The sequence below is a fragment of the Caretta caretta genome, chromosome 10 (assembly GCF_965140235.1).
Source record: "Caretta caretta isolate rCarCar2 chromosome 10, rCarCar1.hap1, whole genome shotgun sequence".
In the NCBI taxonomy this organism is placed as follows: domain Eukaryota; kingdom Metazoa; phylum Chordata; order Testudines; family Cheloniidae; genus Caretta; species Caretta caretta.
The window spans coordinates 85,600,123-85,620,227 of NC_134215.1; the positions used below are offsets into that span (position 1 = coordinate 85,600,123).

At 46.4% G+C, this 20,105-nt stretch overlaps 1 protein-coding gene across 2 annotated transcripts in view; it reads right to left on the bottom strand.

Annotated features, from left to right (window-relative positions):
• Positions 1–20,105, bottom strand: part of TUBGCP4 (tubulin gamma complex component 4) — a 45,418-nt gene that overhangs the window by 14,530 nt on the left and 10,783 nt on the right. The window contains exons 6-10 of one of the 2 annotated variants that reach the window (XM_048866601.2): positions 19,272–19,351; positions 13,961–14,162; positions 3,693–3,858; positions 1,496–1,620; positions 305–355 (exon numbers count right to left, since the gene is read on the bottom strand). In XM_048866601.2, coding sequence (XP_048722558.1) covers positions 305–355; positions 1,496–1,620; positions 3,693–3,858; positions 13,961–14,162; positions 19,272–19,351 — 624 coding nt within the window. The remainder of the gene's footprint in view (positions 1–304; positions 356–1,495; positions 1,621–3,692; positions 3,859–13,960; positions 14,163–19,271; positions 19,352–20,105) is intronic. The other variant, XM_048866602.2, reaches the window with a different exon arrangement.

Genomic DNA, 20,105 nt, shown 5'->3' on the forward strand with positions numbered 1-20,105 from the left:
AATGAAGTTTGAGAACTCCTGGGTTAGACAAATATCTGTCAGGAATGGTCTAGGTTTACTTGGTCCTGCCTCAGTGCAGGGGACTGGACTTGATGGCTTCGACTCCCTCCCAGCCCTCCATTTCTCTGATTCTATCGTAGACCCTGAAAGATCATGCCATGCTCTCCCATTTTTAGGATACAGGAGGTGAGAACAGTTTTGTCCAATGGAGGCAAACACAGAAAATGAGTGTGGACACTGGATGGGAAAGAACTAATTTAAAAATCTCTCAATTTCAGCTTTTTCAGAGAAATAGTTATGTTACCTTCAGTTGTCCTAGTAAATCTGATTCTTCTACCATCAGCTTCCAAAGGTGCTAAGGAGAAACCAGAACATGCTCAGCAGAACCCAGCACTCTAAACTCTGTGTTCTTAACTGAACCTACTCAATCAGAACATTAGCCACCACACTCAGAAAACCATGATGATGAGCATGGTTAAAAAAAAAAATCTACATATAACTGAATCCATCCAAAACTAGGGCAGAATAAGAAGAGGGAGTATCCATTTGCTGGCAGCCCATGTTAGTAATTAATGAACCCTCTAACTCACACCATCATGATTACTTTTGGCAGCAATCTTAAATATCAGTCAAATACAAGTAGCTCTTATAAGAAACTGTAATGGAGTCAAACTCTGTTACCAAACCAACTCCATCCCCCCTCCTAGAAAATGTTTTATTTCAACACACTTCCCTCAGGGGGATGGCTTGGGAAAATGGGCAGAACTAGCATTATTCCTTTGAGGTTCCCACTGATATGGGCTCTACTGACAAGTTTTATAATTAACAGACCAAACTTCATTAAAGTTGCTTCTTTGGGTGTTTTGGACTGTAACTCTCCTTGATATGTATATTTTAACTAAGTATTTAAAAGTATGGAAATGAAAAAATAAAGGAGGGTAGGTAAATGTTCAAATACTCACTTTTCATATAATCTGATAAATAAATATACAAGTACACTATCATAATGTACATTCAATAAACAAACATCCTCTAGCATTATCCTTTCTCAGTACAGTTTTAGAAGTCAAAAACCTTTAAAGTCTGTGGACACTAACTCCTTTTTTTTCCTCCCATAGCAAATAAGCAATAGCTGTCCATTAATTTCCTTGTCTCACTAAAAATTGACACAACATACAGCTCAGGAGCCCTGTAAAGTCGCCTGCTCCTTCCATGCCTGTTCACCTCATGAGCTCTAGAGAGTGTCCCACCTTCCCCAGAACTCACTCACTCTGCAGGTTCTGACACACACCATCTTCTAGAATCAAGGAGCTCTCCAGGGGTTCTTGCTTCTCTCCCTAGCTATCCTTGGGATCTAGTCAGCATTCCCTCAAGCACATTCCCTCCCAAAAGATTTGGTCCATGTGGTCTTTCTATGCTGCAGAGGCATACGGTTCCAAAGTGTTTAAGCCCCTGGTAGGAGTTGTGGACTCAGGACCCCAATATGTTTGATTACCTCAGCAACTGTGCTCCGAATCCAGTCAACCACAGCCTCAAAGTCCACCAGACTAAAGAGTGGCTGCTGCTTGAGGCGGTGTAGCTCTGCAGCGAAAGTGTCTTCCTGGTTCTTCAAGATGGAGCCTACCCAGAAAAGGGAAGAGCATCTGGACTGAAGTAAAACAGTACAAAAAAAGCAAGATACTTTCCAGGTAAGCTATTAACAGACTGTTCAGCAGCCTTTGCCAAGTAAAGTTGTGTGTGGATTGCCTAGGAACATTTTGCCAGCCCTTCATGCCCAAAGTCGCTTACTCATTGGACAACAAATACTTCTTACCTACAGCTCTAGGCCATCTGGTAAGTGGAACATTTCCAGAGAGCCTACAGAGTGGCTTGTCACAATAGCAAAGCATCTGTCACTCTGCAAGCAATGATGTTTCCTGCTAGTTCCATCCCAATCCAGGACTCAGATCAGATTTTTTGACCAACTAAGCTAAAAACCAAGCCCCTCTCTCTTACGGTCTTTGGCCTTGTCTACACAAGAATACTGAATGAAGCGCATCCTCACTAGTCACCCTCACCTGGTCTAAGGTTTGCCTTTGTGTCTACATTGCGCACCCCCGCCCCCCATAACTGGGTGCAGGCTCATCTTGGCCGGCTCAGCAGTGACAACTTAGTTTGTTGGTTGCAAGTCCCATTCTGTTTCTACCTCCACACCATGCCCTCTTTGGGAATGGCCCCCCACAGAATCTCTCCTACCCAGGAATGGACTCTGATCCTTCTACCCCTTCTCCCCGACCCATGCTCTCTCACATGTGCCCTGCCCCACCAATAATAAACCCCCCTGCTTCAGCGGTGCCACACCTCAGCTGGCAAGACACTGATGGTTCACCAGTTAGTATTCACTCTGACAAACAGCAGGTGGAGCATCAGAGCAGGAATTCCAGCTGGTGATCCATGGATGGACTGCGGGATGGGGTTGAGAGGTGGTAGCTGCTCTCCTCACCACCCCTCAGCTACCAGCTCCATGCCACCTCTTACTGCGCCTGCTAGTGGCAGACACCCTTGTGCTGGCAAACCAGTGTGTGCCTCAGCTGACTCACTGGCTAAGGCATAAGCGAGGGAGAAACCGTGAAGGGGTGTGGCAGTGTACACTCCCAGTGGAATCACCATGTAAAGACCTCTGAACCCAAGGTGGGAGGCTCTCCAGGATGCTTGATGGGGGTCCACTTCTGATGAAGAGGAAATATTAAGGGAGACTGAAGTGAGGTGGGGAGAGGAGGGGGAATTCAGGAAGTATGCCAGCAAAGCTGTTGATTTTGATAGTGCACAGATTTTACTGCATCCACACAGTCAACTGTGCTACAAAGTTTCAGGGCTAAGTTGCACTAACTATTGCCTCCCCAACAATTGTCTGACAAACTTTTGCCTGTGGTCCTAATAGCTATGAAGTCATTTGTCCGGGGTGGGGGATGGACACATGACCACTGCTGTCCCTGTACCGGCATCTGTGCGTGACTCCAAAGCTGAGAGATCAGGGCTGAGTGAAAATGTGAATGGAGCTCTGTGGTAGGAACCTGAGTCTTTGGCCTTGTCTACACAAGAATACTGGCATCACATCAGCTCTGAGAGCTTGCCTCATCGGATGGAACGGGTTTCTACACCATAAGGAGCTAGAACAGCATTTATATCACTAACAAGACTGGATACCGATAGTTGCTCTAAGCCTCTTTATAGCCAACTTGTGCCATGTTGCTTCTGCTGGAAAGTTGTGAGATATGGTTTGGGGGGGGGGGGGGGGGAAGACTAGGATACTGGATGAGATAGAATTTGGGCATCCTTCTGGCAGGATCTTAGGTGTTGATATAGACAAGCTTTTCTCTATGTAACACTGAAGGGTGAGTCAGCCAGAAATACTTGAATACACACTCTTGGCCGCTGTGATAACCACAACTTTAAGAGCTAAATGGGAGGGAGTAGAAACTTCCATGGCTTCAAAGCATGGCTTGTAAGTCCAAAGTAAGTGCTGGTTCTTGCCCGGGAGGTGCACCAACTCTTCTCAGACGTGTCCAGACAAACCAAAGATCATAGTATTGAGAGATGTATCATACAACTCTTTGGAAAGTATTCTCCGGTTAATCAAAATGAACAAAGACCATGGGGAAGCCAAGTTCTGGCAAGGAGCCAAGTAAACAAGCCAGACAGCTGTTTCCTACCTTTTCTGGTCAGGTTCACATTTTGATTCTCAAACATCTGTACTGATTCTCCCACAAAGAGGATTTTCTCAGCAACCCGCACAGGTATGTATGATGGTAACATTTCCACTCGCAGAGAAAACTGTTTCAGAGATGGTGCTAACATGTTCTCCTCCTCAATCAGGCGCTATCACAACCCCCAACGAGATGAACGGGGAAGCAGTAGAAAACACAAGGCCAGGCAGAAAGAGGGATTGGGGGAACAAACAGAAAGAAAGGTGCCAGGGACGAAAAAACAAGAGAGAGGAAAACCAATGTAAATAAGGTGGCAAAAAGGCAAACCCACCCTACATTATTAAGATACAGGTAAGTCTAACTGATTCCAGTGGTGTTTTAGCCTGTTCCTAATCTATGCCAGCAGCCTCTCACCCCTTCAGTAATTTGTTTCCTTGAAAGCTGCATATGAAAGGCTTTTTGAAAATACAGTGTTATATTAACTGGTTCTCTTTTATCCAATATTCTGTTAACATATTCAGACATTCTGTAAAGTAGAAATGCATGATTTTCCTTAACAGGAGCAGTGTTACTTTGTCCTTATGTTAATCTAGATATTTCATAACTCTCTAATCAGTATTTCACCCAGTTGTCTTGGTACTGATGAGTAAGGTTCACTGGTCCATAATCCAAGGATCACCTCAGTACCATTTTTGAAGAGCTGAATTGCTACTCTCTCTGGTTCTCCAATTTAGTAGTGGATTTCAGGAAGTATTTGCATATTTTTGTTAACAGTTCAGCCACTTTGTTCTCAAGTCCCTCCAACACTCTTAGATGAAGACTGCTCAGTCCTGCTGACTTGTTCTTAATTTATCAGTTCATTCTAATATCTCCCTCCTCTGCTGACACTTCAATCTGAGGGTGCCTCACAATCATAGAATATCAGGGTTGGAAGGGACCTCAGGAGGTCATCTAGTCCAACCCTCTGCTCAAAGCAGGACCAATCCCCAACTAAATCATCCCAGCCAGGGCTTTGTCAAGCCTGACCTTAAAAATATCTAAGGAAGGAGATTCCACCACCTCCCTAGGTAACGCATTCCAGTGTTTCACCACCCTCCTAGTGAAAAAGTTTTTCCTAATATCCAAACTAAGCCTCCCGCACTGCAACTTGAGACCATTACTCCTTGTTCTGTCATCAGCTACCACTGAGAACAGTTTAGATCCATCCTCTTTGGAACCCCCTTTCAGGTAGTTGAAAGCAGCTATCAAATTCCCCCTCATTCTTCTCTTCCGCAGATTAAACAATCCCAGTTCCCTCAGCCTCTCCTCATAAGCTGTGTTCCAGTTCCCTAATCATTTTTGTTGCCCTCCGCTGGACGTTTTCCAATTTTTCCACATCCTTCTTGTAGTGTGGGTCCCAAAACTGGACACAGTATGCCAGATGAGGCCTCACCAATGCCGAATAGAGAGAAACGATCACGTCCCTCCATCTGCTGGCAATGTCCCTACATATACATCCCAAAATGCCATTGGCCTTCTTGGCAACAAGGGCACACTGTTGACTCATATCCAGCTTCTCGTCCACTGTAACCCCTAGGTCCTTTCTGCAGAACTGCTGCTGAGCCATTCGGTCCCTAGTCTGTAGCGGTGCATGGGGTTCTTCCGTCCTAAGTGCAGGACTCTGCACTTGTCCTTGTTGAACCTCATCAGATTTCTTTTGGCCCAATCCTCTAATTTGTCTAGGGCCCTCTGTATCCTATCCCTACCCTCCAGCATATCTACCTCTCCTCCCAGTTTAGTGTCATCTGCAAACTTGCTGAGGGTGCAATCCACACCATCCTCCAGATCATTAATGAAGATATTGAACAAAACCGGCCCAAGGACCGACCCTTGGGGCACTCCACTTGATACCGGCTGCCAACTAGACATGGAGCCATTGATCACTACCCGTTGAGCCCGACAATCTAGCCAACTTTCTATCCACCTTATAGTCCATTCATCCAGCCCATACTTCTTTAACTTGCTGGCAAGAATACTCTGGGAGACAGTGTCAAAAGCTTTGCTAAAGTCAAGGAACAACACGTCCACCACTTTCCCCTCATCCACAGACCAGTTATCTCGTCATAGAAGGCAATTAGATTAGTCAGGCATGACTTGCCCTTGGTGAATCCATGCTGACTGTTCCTGATAGCTTTCCTCTCCTCTAAGTGCTTCAGAATTGATTCCCTGAGGACCTGCTCCATGATTTTTCCAGGGACTGAGGTAAGGCTGACTGGCCTGTAGTTCCCAAGATCCTTCTCCTTCTGTTTTTTTAAAGATGGGCACTACATTAGCCTTTTTCCAGTCATCTGGGACTTCCCCCGATCGCCATGAGTTTTCAAAGATAATGGCCAATGGCTCTGCAATCACATCCGCCAACTCCTTTAGCACTCTCGGATGCAGTGCATCTGGCCCCATGGACTTGTGCTTGTCCAGCTTTTCTAAATAGTCCCGAACCACTTCTTTCTCCACAGAGGGCTGGTCACCTCCTCCCCATGCTGTGCTGCCCAGTGCAGTAGTCTGGGAGCTGATCTTGTTCGTGAAGACAGAGGCAAAAGAAGCATTGAGTACATTAGCTTTTTCCACATCCTCTGTCACTAGGTTGCCTCCATCATTCAGTAAGGGGCCCACACTTTCCTTGACTTTCTTCTTGTTGCTAACATACCTGAAGAAACCCTTCTTGTTACTCTTAACATCTCTTGCTAGCTGCAACTCCAAGCGTGATTTGGCCTTCCTGATTTCACTCCTGCATCCCCAAGCAATATTTTTATATTCTTCCCTGGTCATCTTCATTATCTGAAAAAAAGCACCCCTCAGGAAGGAATCTCCAATGTTCTCTGTGGTGAAGACTGAGGAAAAGATATCATTAAGCTCCTCTGCAGTGTGTCTTTATTCTCCTTAACAGCCCTTTCACCTCCTCGGGATTGTGCAGACTTACCAATTCTCAGTCTTCCTGTAGAATATACTGAAAGAATTTGTCTTTCGCAATCTGCCCTTAAAAATCCCTCTTAGGTCCGTCTATCTGTGTGTAATCTACACTAAGTGTGGTTTGGTTCCCCTCTAGTCTCCCACTAGTGGCTGGATCAACGAGAACTTTGAGTCTGCTACTGCCTCTAAGCAATCCCCATACACGCCACACTTTGGTAACAATGTCCCAGTCAGGCCATCTGAATGGAATCTGGGAACGGTGGATCGTAAAACAGTGGCCTCTACTGTTTGAGCTAAAGGACCAAGTTCATTAGTTTGAATTCAGTACCAAACTCAAACCTTGCTGATCTAACTGCTAGAGAAGGACAAAGAGCCATACTGTGTTAGGCCGCATAATAGTACACTTTACTTGCTGTATTCAGTGTTGTGCACAAGTGAAGATGATGTGGAAAAATTCTATCAGGAGCTCAAGGAAACCCTCGCTCAAAAATCCATATATACGATTGTGAAGGGAGACTTCAACGCCAAGGTCGGAAGAGGGAAAGAAGGCGAAAAGTTCATTGGAAGGTAGAACATCAGCGAATGGAATCCATGAGGAGAGCGCCTGGCAACTCTGGCGGAGACTAAAGAAATGTTCATTGATAACACCTGGTTTAAGAAGACGACCAAGAGGAGGTGGACATGGATCGCACCCAATGCGAAGAATAAGAACAAGATTGACTATATTCTGATTGATAAGCGGTGCATCATAGAAGACATTTCACTAGTGCCATCATTCAACACCAGTAGTGACCATCGCTTGCTCAGAGCAAGGCTCAACTTCAATAAAAAGATGGAGAAGAAAGCACTACAGATGGCAAATCAGAGACAGCACCCTGAAAATATTCGACAAGGTAATCCTGAAAGCAAACATTTCCAAAGAAGACTGGAGCCTCATAGATAACTGATGAGGACTACAAAAACTTTGCTGATAAGCTGAGGCAATGCATGAAATTAGCCTAGAAAGAAAGACCAAAAAGAGCGAAGGGAAGAATCTCAGAGGAAACGAGGAACTTGTTAGAGAATGTGGAGGAATATGAAGCGAAATGATGGCGACAAACTCGAGTACTCCCTCCTCTGCAAGCTGATAAGAAGACTAAAGGAGGACTTCGAGAAGTACCGAAATGAAAGGCTCTTAAAGATGGCTAAAGATCGCCTCAAAAAATGCAAATGGAAATTGACGCTGAACAGGTTGACAATAACGGCGCTGAAAAACAAGGACAGAAAAGCAGTAATTGACAGAACAGGGATGGAAACGGTCTGCAAAGATTTCTACACCAAACTGTTCGCATCTCAAATAAATGTCACACTACCAACACTTCAAGAGACCAACTAACACGTACTCCCAGTCCTCATCAGCGAAGTTTGACATACAGTTTATCAGATGAAGGAAGGAAAAGCTCCAGGAAAAGACAGACTTACAACTGAGATAAGAGCTAGAGGCCAAGACCTCTGGTAAACCCTTACTCAAAGGTTTAGCCTCACTTAGAAATGCAAAAATACCATATAGCTGGAAAAAGTCCAACATCATTTTGCTGTATAAGAAAGGTGATCATAAAGATCTGAAGAACTACTGTCCAATATGCATCCGAGGGTGCTGAGGAAATTGGCTGATGTGATTGCAGAGCCACTGGCCATTAACTTTGAAAACTCATGGCAACTGGGGGAGGTCCCGGACCATTGGAAAAAGGCAAATATAGTGCTCATCTTTTAAAAAGGGAAGGAGGAGAACCTGGTGAACTACAGATCGGTCAGCCTCACCTCAGTCCCTGGAAAAATCATGGAGCAGGTCCTCAGGGAATCAATTCTGAAGCACTTGGAGGAGAGGAAGGTGATCAGGAACAGTCAACATGGATTCACTAAGGGCAAGTCATGCCTGACCAACCTGATTGCCTTCTATGATGAGATAACTGGCTCTTGACTTTAGCAAAGCTTTTGATATGATCTCCCACAGTATTCTTGCCAGCAAGTTAAAAAAGTACGGATTGGATGAATGGACTATAAGGTGGACAGAATGCTGGCTAGATTGTCAAGCTCAACTGGTAGCGATCAATGGCTCAATGTCTAGTTGGCAGCTGGTACTAAACAGAGTGCCCCAGGGGTCGGTCCTGGGGCCGGTTTTCTTCAGCATATTTATTAATGATCTGGATGATGGGATGGATTGCACCCTCAGCAAGTTCGCAGATGACACTAAGCTGATGGGGGAGGGGGGGAGAGGGGGAGAGAGGTAGATACGCTGGAGGGTAGGGATCGGGTCCAGAGTGACCTAGACAAATTTGAGGATTGGGCCAAAAGAAATCTGAGATTCAACCAGGACAAGCGTAGAGTCCTGCTCTTAGGACAGAAGAATCCCATGCACCGCTACAAGCTGAGGACCGACTGGCTGAGCAGCAGTTCTGCAGAAAAGGACCTGGAGATTACAGTGGATGAGAAACTGGATATGAGTCAGCAGCGTGCCCTTGTTGCCAAGAAGGCTAACGCCATATTGGGCTGCATTAGTAGGAGCACTGCCAGCAGAACAAGGGAAGTGATTATTCCCCTCTAGTTGGCACTGGTGAGGCTAAACCTGGAGTACTGCGTCCAGTTTTGCCCCCCCCCCAGTACAGAAAGGATGTAGACAAATTGGAGAGAGTCCAGTGGAGGGCAACGAAAATGATCAGGGGGCTGGGGAACATGACTTACGAGGAGAGGCTGAGGGAACTGAGCTTGTTTAGTCTGCAGAAGAGAAGAGTGAGGGGGGATTTGATAGCAGCCTTCAACTACCTGAAGGGGGGTTCCAAAGGGATGGAGCTTGGCTGTTCTCAGTGGTGGCAGATGACAGAACAAGGAGCAATGGCCTCAAGTTGCAGTGGGGGAGGTTTAGGTTGGATATTAGGAAAGACTATTTCACTGGAGGGTGGTGAAGCACTGGAATGGGTTCCCTAGGGAGGTGGTAGAATCTACATCCTCAGAGGTTTTTAAGATGACCTCCTGAGGTCTCTTCCAACACTGAAATTCTCTGATTCTATGTGCGGCCATGCCTTTTCACAATAAAATCTTCCCATCGCTTTGGAGGTCATCTGAGTGGTTGTTTCAGCTCCTGTAGGTGCCTCTCAGCAACAGCTGCAGTCCATCGGTTGCCAGTGAGCCTAGCTTTATGACTCAGGAGGTCATCTAGTCCAACCCCCTGCTCAAAGCAGGAACAATCCCCAACTAAATCATCCCAGCCAGGACTTTGTCAAGCCTGACCTTGAAAACTTCTGAGGAAGGAGATTCCGCCACCTCCCTAGGTAACGCATTCCAGTGTTTCACCACCCTCCTAGTGAAAAAGTTTTTCCTAATATGCAACCTAAATCTCCCCCACTGCAACTTGAGACCATTACTCCTCGTTCTGTCATCTGCTACCATTGAGAACAGTCTAGATCCATCCTCTTTGGAACCCCCTTTCAGGTAGTTGAAAGCAGCTATCAAATCCCCCCTCATTCTTCTCTTCCGCAGACTAAACAATCCCAGTTCCCTCAGCCTCTCCTCATAAGTCATGTGTTCCAGACCCCTAATCATTTTTGTTGCCCTCCGCTGGACTCTTTCCAATTTTTCCACATCCTTATAGTGTGGGGCCCAAAACTGGACACAGTACTCCAGATGAGGCCTCACCAATGTCAAATAGAGGGGAACGATCACGTCCCTCGATCTGCTGGCAATGCCCCTACATATACATCCCAAAATGCCATTGGCCTTCTTGGCAACAAGGGCACACTGTTGACTCATATCCAGCTTCTCATCCACTGTAACCCCTAGGTCTTTTTCTGCAGAACTGCTGCTGAGCCATTCGGTCCCTAGTCTGTAGCGGTGCATGGGGTTCTTCCGTCCTAAGTGCAGGACTCTGCACTTGTCCTTGTTGAACCTCATCAGATTTCTTTTGGCCCAATCCTCTAATTTGTCTAGGGCCATCTGTATCCAATCCCTACGCTCCAGCATATCTACCTCTCCTCCCAGTTTAGTGTCATCTGCGAACTTGCTGAGGGTGCAATCCACACCATCCTCCAGATCATTAATGAAGATATTGAACAAAACCGGCCCAAGGACCGACCCTTGGGGCACTCCACTTGATAGCGGCTGCCAACTAGACATGGAGCCATTGATCACTACCCGTTGAGCCCGACAATCTAGCCAGCTTTCTATCCACCTTATAGTCCATTCCTCCAGCCCATACTTCTTTAACTTGCTTGCAAGAATACTGTGGGAGACCGTGTCAAAAGCTTTGCTGAAGTCAAGGAACAACACATCCACCGCTTTCCCCTCATCCACAGAGCCAGTTATCTCGTCATAGAAGGCAATTAGATTAGTCAGGCATGACTTGCCCTTGGTGAATCCATACTGACTGTTCCTGATCGCTTTCCTCTCCTCTAAGTGCTTCAGAATTGATTCCTTGAGGACCTGCTCCATGATTTTTCCAGGAACTGAGATGAGGCTGACTGGCCTGTAGCTCCCGGGATCCTCCTCCTTCCCTTTTTTAAAGATGGGGACTACATTAGCCTTTTTCCAGCCATCCAGGACTTCCCCCGATCGCCATGAGTTTTCCAAGATAATGGCCAATGGCTCTGCAATCACATCCACCAGCTCCTTTAGCACTCTCCAATGCAACACATCCGGCCCCCTGGACTTGTGCTCTTCCAGCTTTTCTAAATAGTCCCGAACCACTTCTTTCTCCACAGAGGACTGGTCACCTCCTCCTCATGCTGTGCTGCCCAGTGCAGTAGTCTGGGAGCTGACCTTGTTCGAGAACACATAGGCAAAAAAAGCATTGAGTACATTAGCTTTTTCCACATCCTCTGTCACTTGGTTGCCTCCCTCGTTTAGTAATGATTTTCTTCTTGTTGCTAACATACCTGAAGAAACCCTTCTTGTTACTCTTAACATCTCTGGCCAGCTGCAACTCCAGGTGTGATTTGGCCTTCCTGATTTCACTCCTGCATGCCCGTGCAATATTTTTATACTCCTCCCTGGTTATTTGTCCAATCTTCCACTTCTTGTAAGTTTTTTTGTGTTTAAGATCAGCAAGGATTTCACTGTTAAGCCAAGCTGGTCACCTGCCATATTTACTGTTCTTTCTACACATCGGGATGGTTTGTCCCTGTAATCTCCATAAGGATTCTTTAAAATACGGCCAGCTCTCCTGGACTCCTTTCCCCCTCATGTTATTCTCCCAGGGGATCCTGCCCATCAGTTCCCTGAGGTTGTCAAAGTCTGCTTTTCTGAAGTCCAGGGTCCGTATTCTGCTGCTCTCCTTTCTTCCCTGTGTCGGGATCCTGAACTCGACCATTTCATGGTCACTGCCTCCCAGGTTCCCATCCACTTTTGCTTCCCCTACTAATTCTTCCCAGTTTGTTAGCAGCAGGTCAAGAAGAGCTCTGCCCCTAGTTGGTTCCTCCAGCACTTGCACCAGGAAATTGTCCCCTACACTTTCCAAAAACTTCCTGGATTGTCTGTGCACCGCTGTATTGCTCTCCCAGCAGATATCAGGGTGATTGAAGTCCCCCATGAGAACCAGGGCCTGCGATCTAGTAACTTCTGTGAGTTGCCAGAAGAAAGCCTCGTCCACCTCATCCCCCTGGTCCGGTGGTCTACAGCAGACTCCCACCACGATATCACCCTTGTTGCTCACGCTTTTAAACTTAATCCACAGACTCTCAGGTTTTTCTGCAGTTTCATACCGGAGCTCTGAGCAGTCATACTGCTCTCTTACATACAATGCAACTCCCCCACCTTTTCTGCCCTGCCTGTCCTTCCTGAACAGTTTATATCCAGCCATGACAGTACTCCAGTCATGTGAGTTATCCCACCAAGTCTCTGTTATTCCAATCACATCATAATTCCTTGACTGTGCCAGGACTTCCAGTTCTCCCTGCTTGTTTCCCAGGCTTTGTGCATTTGTGTACAGGCACTTGAGGTAACTCGCTGATCGTCCCTCTTTCTCAGTATGAGGCAGGAGCCCTCCCCTCTCGCGCTTTCCTCCCGGTATCCCACTTCCCCACTTACCTCAGGGCTTTGGTCTCCTTCCCCTGGTGAACCTAGTTTAAAGCCCTCCTCACTAGGTTAGCCAGCCTGCTTGCAAAGATGCTCTTCCCTCTCTTCATTAGGTGGAGCCCATCTCTGCCTAGCACTCCTCCTTCTTGGAACACCACCCCATGGACAAAGACTCCAAAGCCTTCTCTCCAACACCACCTGCGTAGCCATTCGTTGAGTTCCACAATTCAATGGTCTCTACCCAGGCCTTTTCCTTTCATGGGGAGGATGGACGAGAACACCACTTGTGCTTCAAACTCCTTTATCCTTCTTCCCAGAGCCACATAGTCTGCAGTGATCCACTCAAGGTCATTTTTGGCAGTACCGTTGGTGCCCACATGGAGAAGCAGGAAGGGGTAGCGATCCGAGGTCTTGATGAGTCTCGGCAGTCTCTGGTCTCTCTCATCGTGAATCCGAGCTCCTGGCAAGCAGCAGACTTCTCGGTTTTGCCGGTCGGAGCGGCAGATAAATGACTCAGTCTCCCTGAGGAGAGAGTCTCCGACAACCACAACCCGCCTCCAAGAGAAGAAAGGCCAGGATAAAAGAAGAATGGAAGACGTGTTGTGATCGGCGCAAGCTATATGCGGGCTGATGGACCGATCAATTAAGGTGATCAGGGTGATGTAGTATTGGTCCCAGGATATTAGAGAGACAAGGTGGGTGAAGTTATAACTTTAACTGGACCAACTTCTGTTGGTGAGACAAGCTTTTGAATTTATACAGAGCCTTTCTTCAGGTCTAGGAAAGGTGCTAAAGTGTCACAGCTAAGTTTCCCAGACCTGAAGAATTCCGTATAGCTTGAAGTTGGTCCAATAAAAAAATATTACCTCACCCATCTCCTCACTTTACTTGGTGTAATTTGATCCTTTCTAATGGCCTCACTAGAATTGAATCTCCCTTTTCTGAAGAGGATCTGCTTAGTTTGAACCTCTTGGACTTAGCCATTTATCCATGCTAAACTTTTCTCCTTTTCTTACTTTCCTGCTTCCTTTCTTGTTTGACGTATGTGTGCCTTATGTGTGGCACAATCCTTAAAACATTCCAAATCCCTCACCTCTATGACCTCACCAGTCCTTTTTGCCTAGTTTATAGCTGCATATTACAGTATCTCATTGATTTGTCATCCTACCATGGCTTATTAATGCCCGTTAAGTCATGGATCTTTCATTGAAGCAGAAAAAGACAGATTTCTGACTACAATCTCTAATGCTTTGAGAATGCAGGTTAAAACATGGCAATCTCACCAGGTCCTGCAGCTCTCGCAGCTGTTTTCCTGTTAGTCCCCCAATTCCCAGGTCATCGTCCTCTTCTTCAGGCTGGGCAGGGACATTCCCAGAAGATGGGCCCTGTTTAACAAAGAACTCTTCATGTTGATCTAGGAGCAGTCCATGCAGCATCCAGGCAGAGAGCTGCTTATACATGACTCCATGACACACAGCCAGGATCCTGGGGACCAAGCATAATGGAAAGTGAAAGAAGGCAGTGTATATAACAATCAGAACGAAATACACACCACGCATCCTGCCTCATATTGAGAAACAGGGGCGATCAGCAGGTTACCTCAAGTGCCTATATACAAATGCATGAAGTCTGGCAAACAAGCAGGGAGAACTGGAAGTCCTGGCACAGTCAAGGAATTATGATGTGATTGGAATAACAGAGACTTGGTGAGATAAGTCACGTAACTGGAGTACTATCATGGCTGGATATAAACTGTTCAGGAAGGACAGGCAGGGCAGAAAAGGTGGGGCAGTTACACTGTATGTAAGAGAGCAGTATGACTGCTCAGAGCTCAAGTATGAAACAGCAGAAAAACCTGAGAGTCTCTGGATTAAGTTTATAAGTGTGAGCAACAAGGGTGATGTCGTGGTGGCAGTCTACTATAGACCACCAGACCAGGGGGATGAGGTGGACGAGGCTTTCTTCTGGCAACTCGCAGAAGTTACTAGATCGCAGGTCCTGGTTCTCATGGGAGACTTCAATCACCCTGATATCTGCTGGGAGAGCAATACAGGGGTGCACAGGCAATCCAGGAAGTTTTTGGAAAATATAGGGGACAATTTCCTGGTGCAAGTGCTGGAGGAACCAACTAGGGGCAGAGTTCTTCTTGACCTGCTGCTCACAAACCAGGAAGAATTAGTAGGGGAAGCAAAAGTGGATGGGAACCTGGGAGGCTGGAAAAAGGCTAATGTAGTGCCAATCTTTAAAAAAGGGAAGGAGGATGATCCTGGGAACTACAGGCCAGTCAACCTCACCTCAGTCCCTGGAAAAATCATGGAGCAGGTCCTCAAAGAATCAATCCTGAAGCACCTGCATGAGAGGAAAGTGATCAGGAACAGCCAGCATGGATTCACCAAGGGAAGATCATGCCTGACTAATCTAATCGCCTTTTATGATGAGATTACTGGTTCTGTGGATGAAGGGAAAGCAGTGGATGTATTGTTTCTTGACTTTAGCAAAGCTTTTGACACGGTCTCCCACAGTATTCTTGTCAGCAAGTTAAGGAAGTATGGGCTGGATGAATGCACTTTAAGGTGGGTAGAAAGCTGGCTAGATTGTCGGGCTCAACGGGTAGCGATCAATGGCTCCATGTCTAGTTGGCAGCCGGTGTCAAGTGGAGTGCCCCGGGGTCGGTCCTGGGGCCAGTTTTGTTCAATATCTTCATTAATGATCTGGAGGATGGTGTAGATTGCACTCTCAGCAAATTTGCGGATGATACTAATCTGGGAGGAGTGGTAGATACGCTGGAGGGGAGGGATAGGATACAGAAGGACCTAGACAAATTGGAGGATTGGGCCAAAAGAAATCTGATGAGGTTCAATAAGGATAAGTGCAGGGTCCTGCACTTAGGACGGAAGAATCCAATGCACCGCTACAGACTAGGGGCCGAATGGCTAGGCAGCAGTTCTGCGGAAAAGGACCTAGGGGTGACAGTGGACGAGAAGCTGAATATGAGTCAGCAGTGTGCCCTTGTTGCCAAGAAGGCCAGTGGCATTTTGGGATGTATAAGTAGGGGCATAGCGAGCAGATCGAGGGACGTGATCGTTCCCCTCTATTTGACATTGGTGAGGCCTCATCTGGAGTACTGTGTCCAGTTTTGGGCCCCACACTACAAGAAGGATGTGGATAAATTGGAGAGAGTCCAGCGAAGGGCAACAAAAATGATTAGGGGTCTAGAACACATGACTTACGAGGAGAGGCTGAGGGAGCTGGGATTGTTTAGCCTGCAGAAGAGAAGAATGAGGGGGGATTTGATAGCTGCTTTCAACTACCTGAAAGGGGGTTCCAAAGAGGATGGCTCTAGACTGTTCTCAATGGTAGCAGATGACAGAACGAGGAGTAATGGTCTCAAGTTGCAGTGGGGGAGGTTTAGATTGGATATTAGGAAAAACTTTTTCACTAGGAGGGTGGTGAAACACTGGAATGCGTTACCTAGGGAGGTGGTAGAATCTCCTTCCTTAGAGGTTTTTAAGGTCAGGCTTGACAAAGCCCTGGCTGGGATGATTTAACTGGGAATTGGTCCTGCTTTGAGCAGGGGGTTGGACTAGATGACCTTCTGGGGTCCCTTCCAACCCTGATATTCTATGAGGCAATGACCATGAAATGGTTGAGTTCAGGATCCTAACACAAGGAAGAAAGGAGAGCAGCAGAATACAAACCCTGGACTTCAGAAAAGCAGACTTTGACTCCCTCAGGGAACTGATGGGCAAGATCCCCTGGGAGAACAACATGAGGGGGAAAGGAGTCCAGGAGAGCTGACTGTATTTTAAAGAATCCTTATTGAGGTTACAGGGACAAACCATCCCAATGTGTAGAAAGAATAGTAAATATGGCAGGTGACCAGCTTGGCTTAACAGTGAAATCCTTGCTGCTCTTAAATACAAAAAAGAAGCTTACAAGAAGTGGAAGATTGGACAGATGACCAGGGAGGAGTATAAAAATATTGCTCAGGCTTGCAGGAGTGAAATCAGGAAGGCCAAATCACACCTGGAGTTGCAGCTAGCAAGAGATGTTAAGAGTAACAAGAAGGGTTTCTTCAGGTATGTTAGCAACAAGCAGAAAGTCAAGGAAAGTGTGAGCCCCTTACTGAATGAGGGAGGCAACCTAGTGACAGAGGATGTGGAAAAAGCTAATGTACTCTATGCTTTTTTTGCCTGTGTCTTCACGAACAAGGTCAGCTCCCAGACTACTGCACTGGGCAGCACAGCATGGGGAGAAGGTGACCAGCCCTCTGTGGAGAAAGAAGTGGTTCGGGACTATTTAGAAAAGCTGGACAAGCACAAGTCCATGGGGCCGGATGCGTTGCATCCGAGAGTGCTAAAGGAGTTGGCGGATGTGATTGCAGAGCCATTGGCCATTATTTTTGAAAACTCATGGCGATCGGGGGAGGTCCCAGATGACTGGAAAAAAGCTAATGTAGTGCCCATCTTTAAAAAAGGGAAAAAGGAGGATCTTGGGAACTACAGGCCAGTCAGCCTCACCTCAGTCCCTGGAAAAAATCATGGAGCAGGTCCTCAGGGAATCAATTCTGAAGCACTTAGAGGAGAGGAAAGTGATCAGGAACAGTCAGCATGGATTCACCAAGGGCAAATCATGCCTCACTAATCTAATTGCCTTCTATGACGAGATAACTGGCTCTGTGGATGAAGGGAAAGCAGTGGACATGTTGTTCCTTGACTTTAGCAAAGCTTTTGACACTGTCTCCCAGAGTATTCTTGCCAGCAAGTTAAAGAAGTATGGGGAGGAGGAATGGACTATAAGGTGGATAGAAAGCTGGCTAGATTGTCGGGCTCAAAGGGTAGTGATCAATGGCTCCATGTCTAGTTGGCAGCCGCTATGAAGTGGAGTGCCCCAGGGGTTCGTCCTGGGGCTGGTTTTGTTCAATATCTTCATTAATGATCTGGAGGATGGTGTGGATTGCACCCTCAGCAAGTTTGCAGATGACACTAAACTGGGAGGAGAGGTAGATATGCTGGAGGGTAGGGATAGGATACAGAGGGCCCTAGACAAATTAGAGGATTGGGCCAAAAGAAATCTGATGAGGTTCAACAAGGACAAGTACAGAGTCCTGCACTTAGGACGGAAGAATCCAATGCACCGCTACAGGCTAGGGACCGAATGGCTCGGCAGCAGTTCTGCAGAGAAGGACCTATGGGTTACAGTGGACAAGAAGCTGGATATGAGTCAACAGTGTGCCCTTGTTGCCAAGAAGGCCAATGGCATTTTGGGATGTATATGTAGGGGCATTGCCAGCAGATCGAGGGACGTGATCGTTCCCCTCTATTCGACATTGGTGAGGCCTCATCTGGCATACTGTGTCCAGTTTTGTGCCCCACACTACAAGAAGGATGTGGAAAAATTGGAAAGAGTCCAGCGGAGGGCAACAAAAATGATTAGGGGTCTGGAACACATGAGTTATGAGGGGAGGCTGAGGGAACTGGGATTGTTTAGTCTTCAGAAGAGAAGAATGAGGGGGGATTTGATAGCTGCTTTCAACTACCTGAAAGGGGGTTCCAAAGAGGATGGCTCTAGATCAGTGGTAGCAGACAACAGAACAAGGAGTAAGGGTCTCAAGTTGCAGTGGGGGAGATTTAGGTTGGATATTAGGAAAAACTTTTTCACTAGGAGGGTGGTGAAACACTGGAATGCGTTACCTAGGGAGGTGGTGGAATCTCTTTCCCTAGATGTTTTTAAGGTCAAGCTTGACAAAGCCCTGGCTGGGATGATTTATTCGGGGATCGGTCCTGCTTTGAGCAGGAGGTTGGACTAGATGACCTCCTGAGGTCCCTTCCAACCCTGATATTCTATGATCCTAAGGAGGTCAGTCAGCACAGTGAGAGCTGAAGAGCTAAGAAATGAAATTTGCTCATGGAGAAAGGTGGGAGGCCTTGAGTGTGCCATTAAAGTACAGTTTGTTTACCTCCCTCACACGAAGTAGGATCAAACTGCTCCTACTCACTTAGCTGCCATCTCAGCAGCTCCATGATATGCACCTGGAAAGTCAGTGCCCTAATTTCCTCCTCCAAGGGAACCCATTTCTAGTAATATTCAACCAATCAAATCACCCCATGTCTGAATCTCCAATCTATGTTCTAGGGGGTCGGCTGATACAATGGAACTTCTTCCATTGCAACTTCCACGCAAATTGCATTAGGTAAGGGGAAAAGTGCGGGGGTGGGAGACAGACTTACAAAGCCATCCCTAAACCAGTCATAACTTTCCCTCATTGTCAGTCTCAGCAAAAACGCCAGGGAGAGTAAACTCCCATCTACCATAGGAAATGCCTCACAAGCTCAGGAGTGAGATTACTGGCAGTTCAGTGTGTGAAGGAAGCTTATACTGCAGCTGTCTATGGTGTACTTATCCTATACATAAACAGAGGACTTGAGCCTTCAGGGCTGTCAGCCTAGCATTCCACTCCTGCCTTTCAGATTGCACAGGGCTCTTGTTAGACATCTCTATTTGTTATAGCTAAAGAGAGAAGATATTTTGGCACTAACTTCAGCTGTTACAAGAGCATAATAGCCAAGCAGTAGTATTAGTGAATCTCCTTACTTTTCCAGTGCACTACGCACAGGGGGCAGCCCCCCACAGCTGTGTTTATGGACAGTCTCCAGGAGTTGACAGCCATGAATCTGCAAAGAAACAAAGTGGTCAAACTGGATTTGCAGTGAGAAATCTTCCCTTGATTCTGTACCGAAGTTTCAGATGTTCAAATGCTACACTTACAGCTGAATGTACAAAGAAGGCTTTGCAATGTCAAGGGAAATGGTGCATGGGTCTCAGTGAGAACTGGAAGGTAGGGGAAATATGGATAGTAATTCCATGTTCAAATAAGAATATAGCAGTAGAGATATGTTACCGACCACCTGACCAGGATGGTGATAGTGACTGTGAAATGCTCAGGGAGATGAGAGGCTATTAAAATAAAAAACTCAATAATAATGGGGGATTTCAACTATCCCCATATTGACTGGGTACCGGTCACCTCAAGATGCGATGCAGAGATAAAGTTTCTTGACACCTTAAATGACTGCTTCTTGGAGCAACTAGTCCTGGAACCCACCAGAGGAGAGGCAATTCTTGATTTAGTCCTAAGTGGAGCACAGGATCAGGTCCAAGAGGTGAATATAGATGGACCACTTGGTAATAGTGACCATAATATAATTAACATCCCTGTAGTGGGGAAAACACCACAGCAGCCCAACACTGTAGCATTTAATTTCAGAAAGGGGAACTACATAAAAACGAGGTTAGCTAAACAGAAATTAAAAGGTACAGCACCAGAAGTAAAATCCCTGCAATCTGCATGGAAACTTTTTAAAGACACCATAATAGAGGCTCAACTTAAATGTATACCCCAAATTAAAAAACATAGTAAGAGAACCA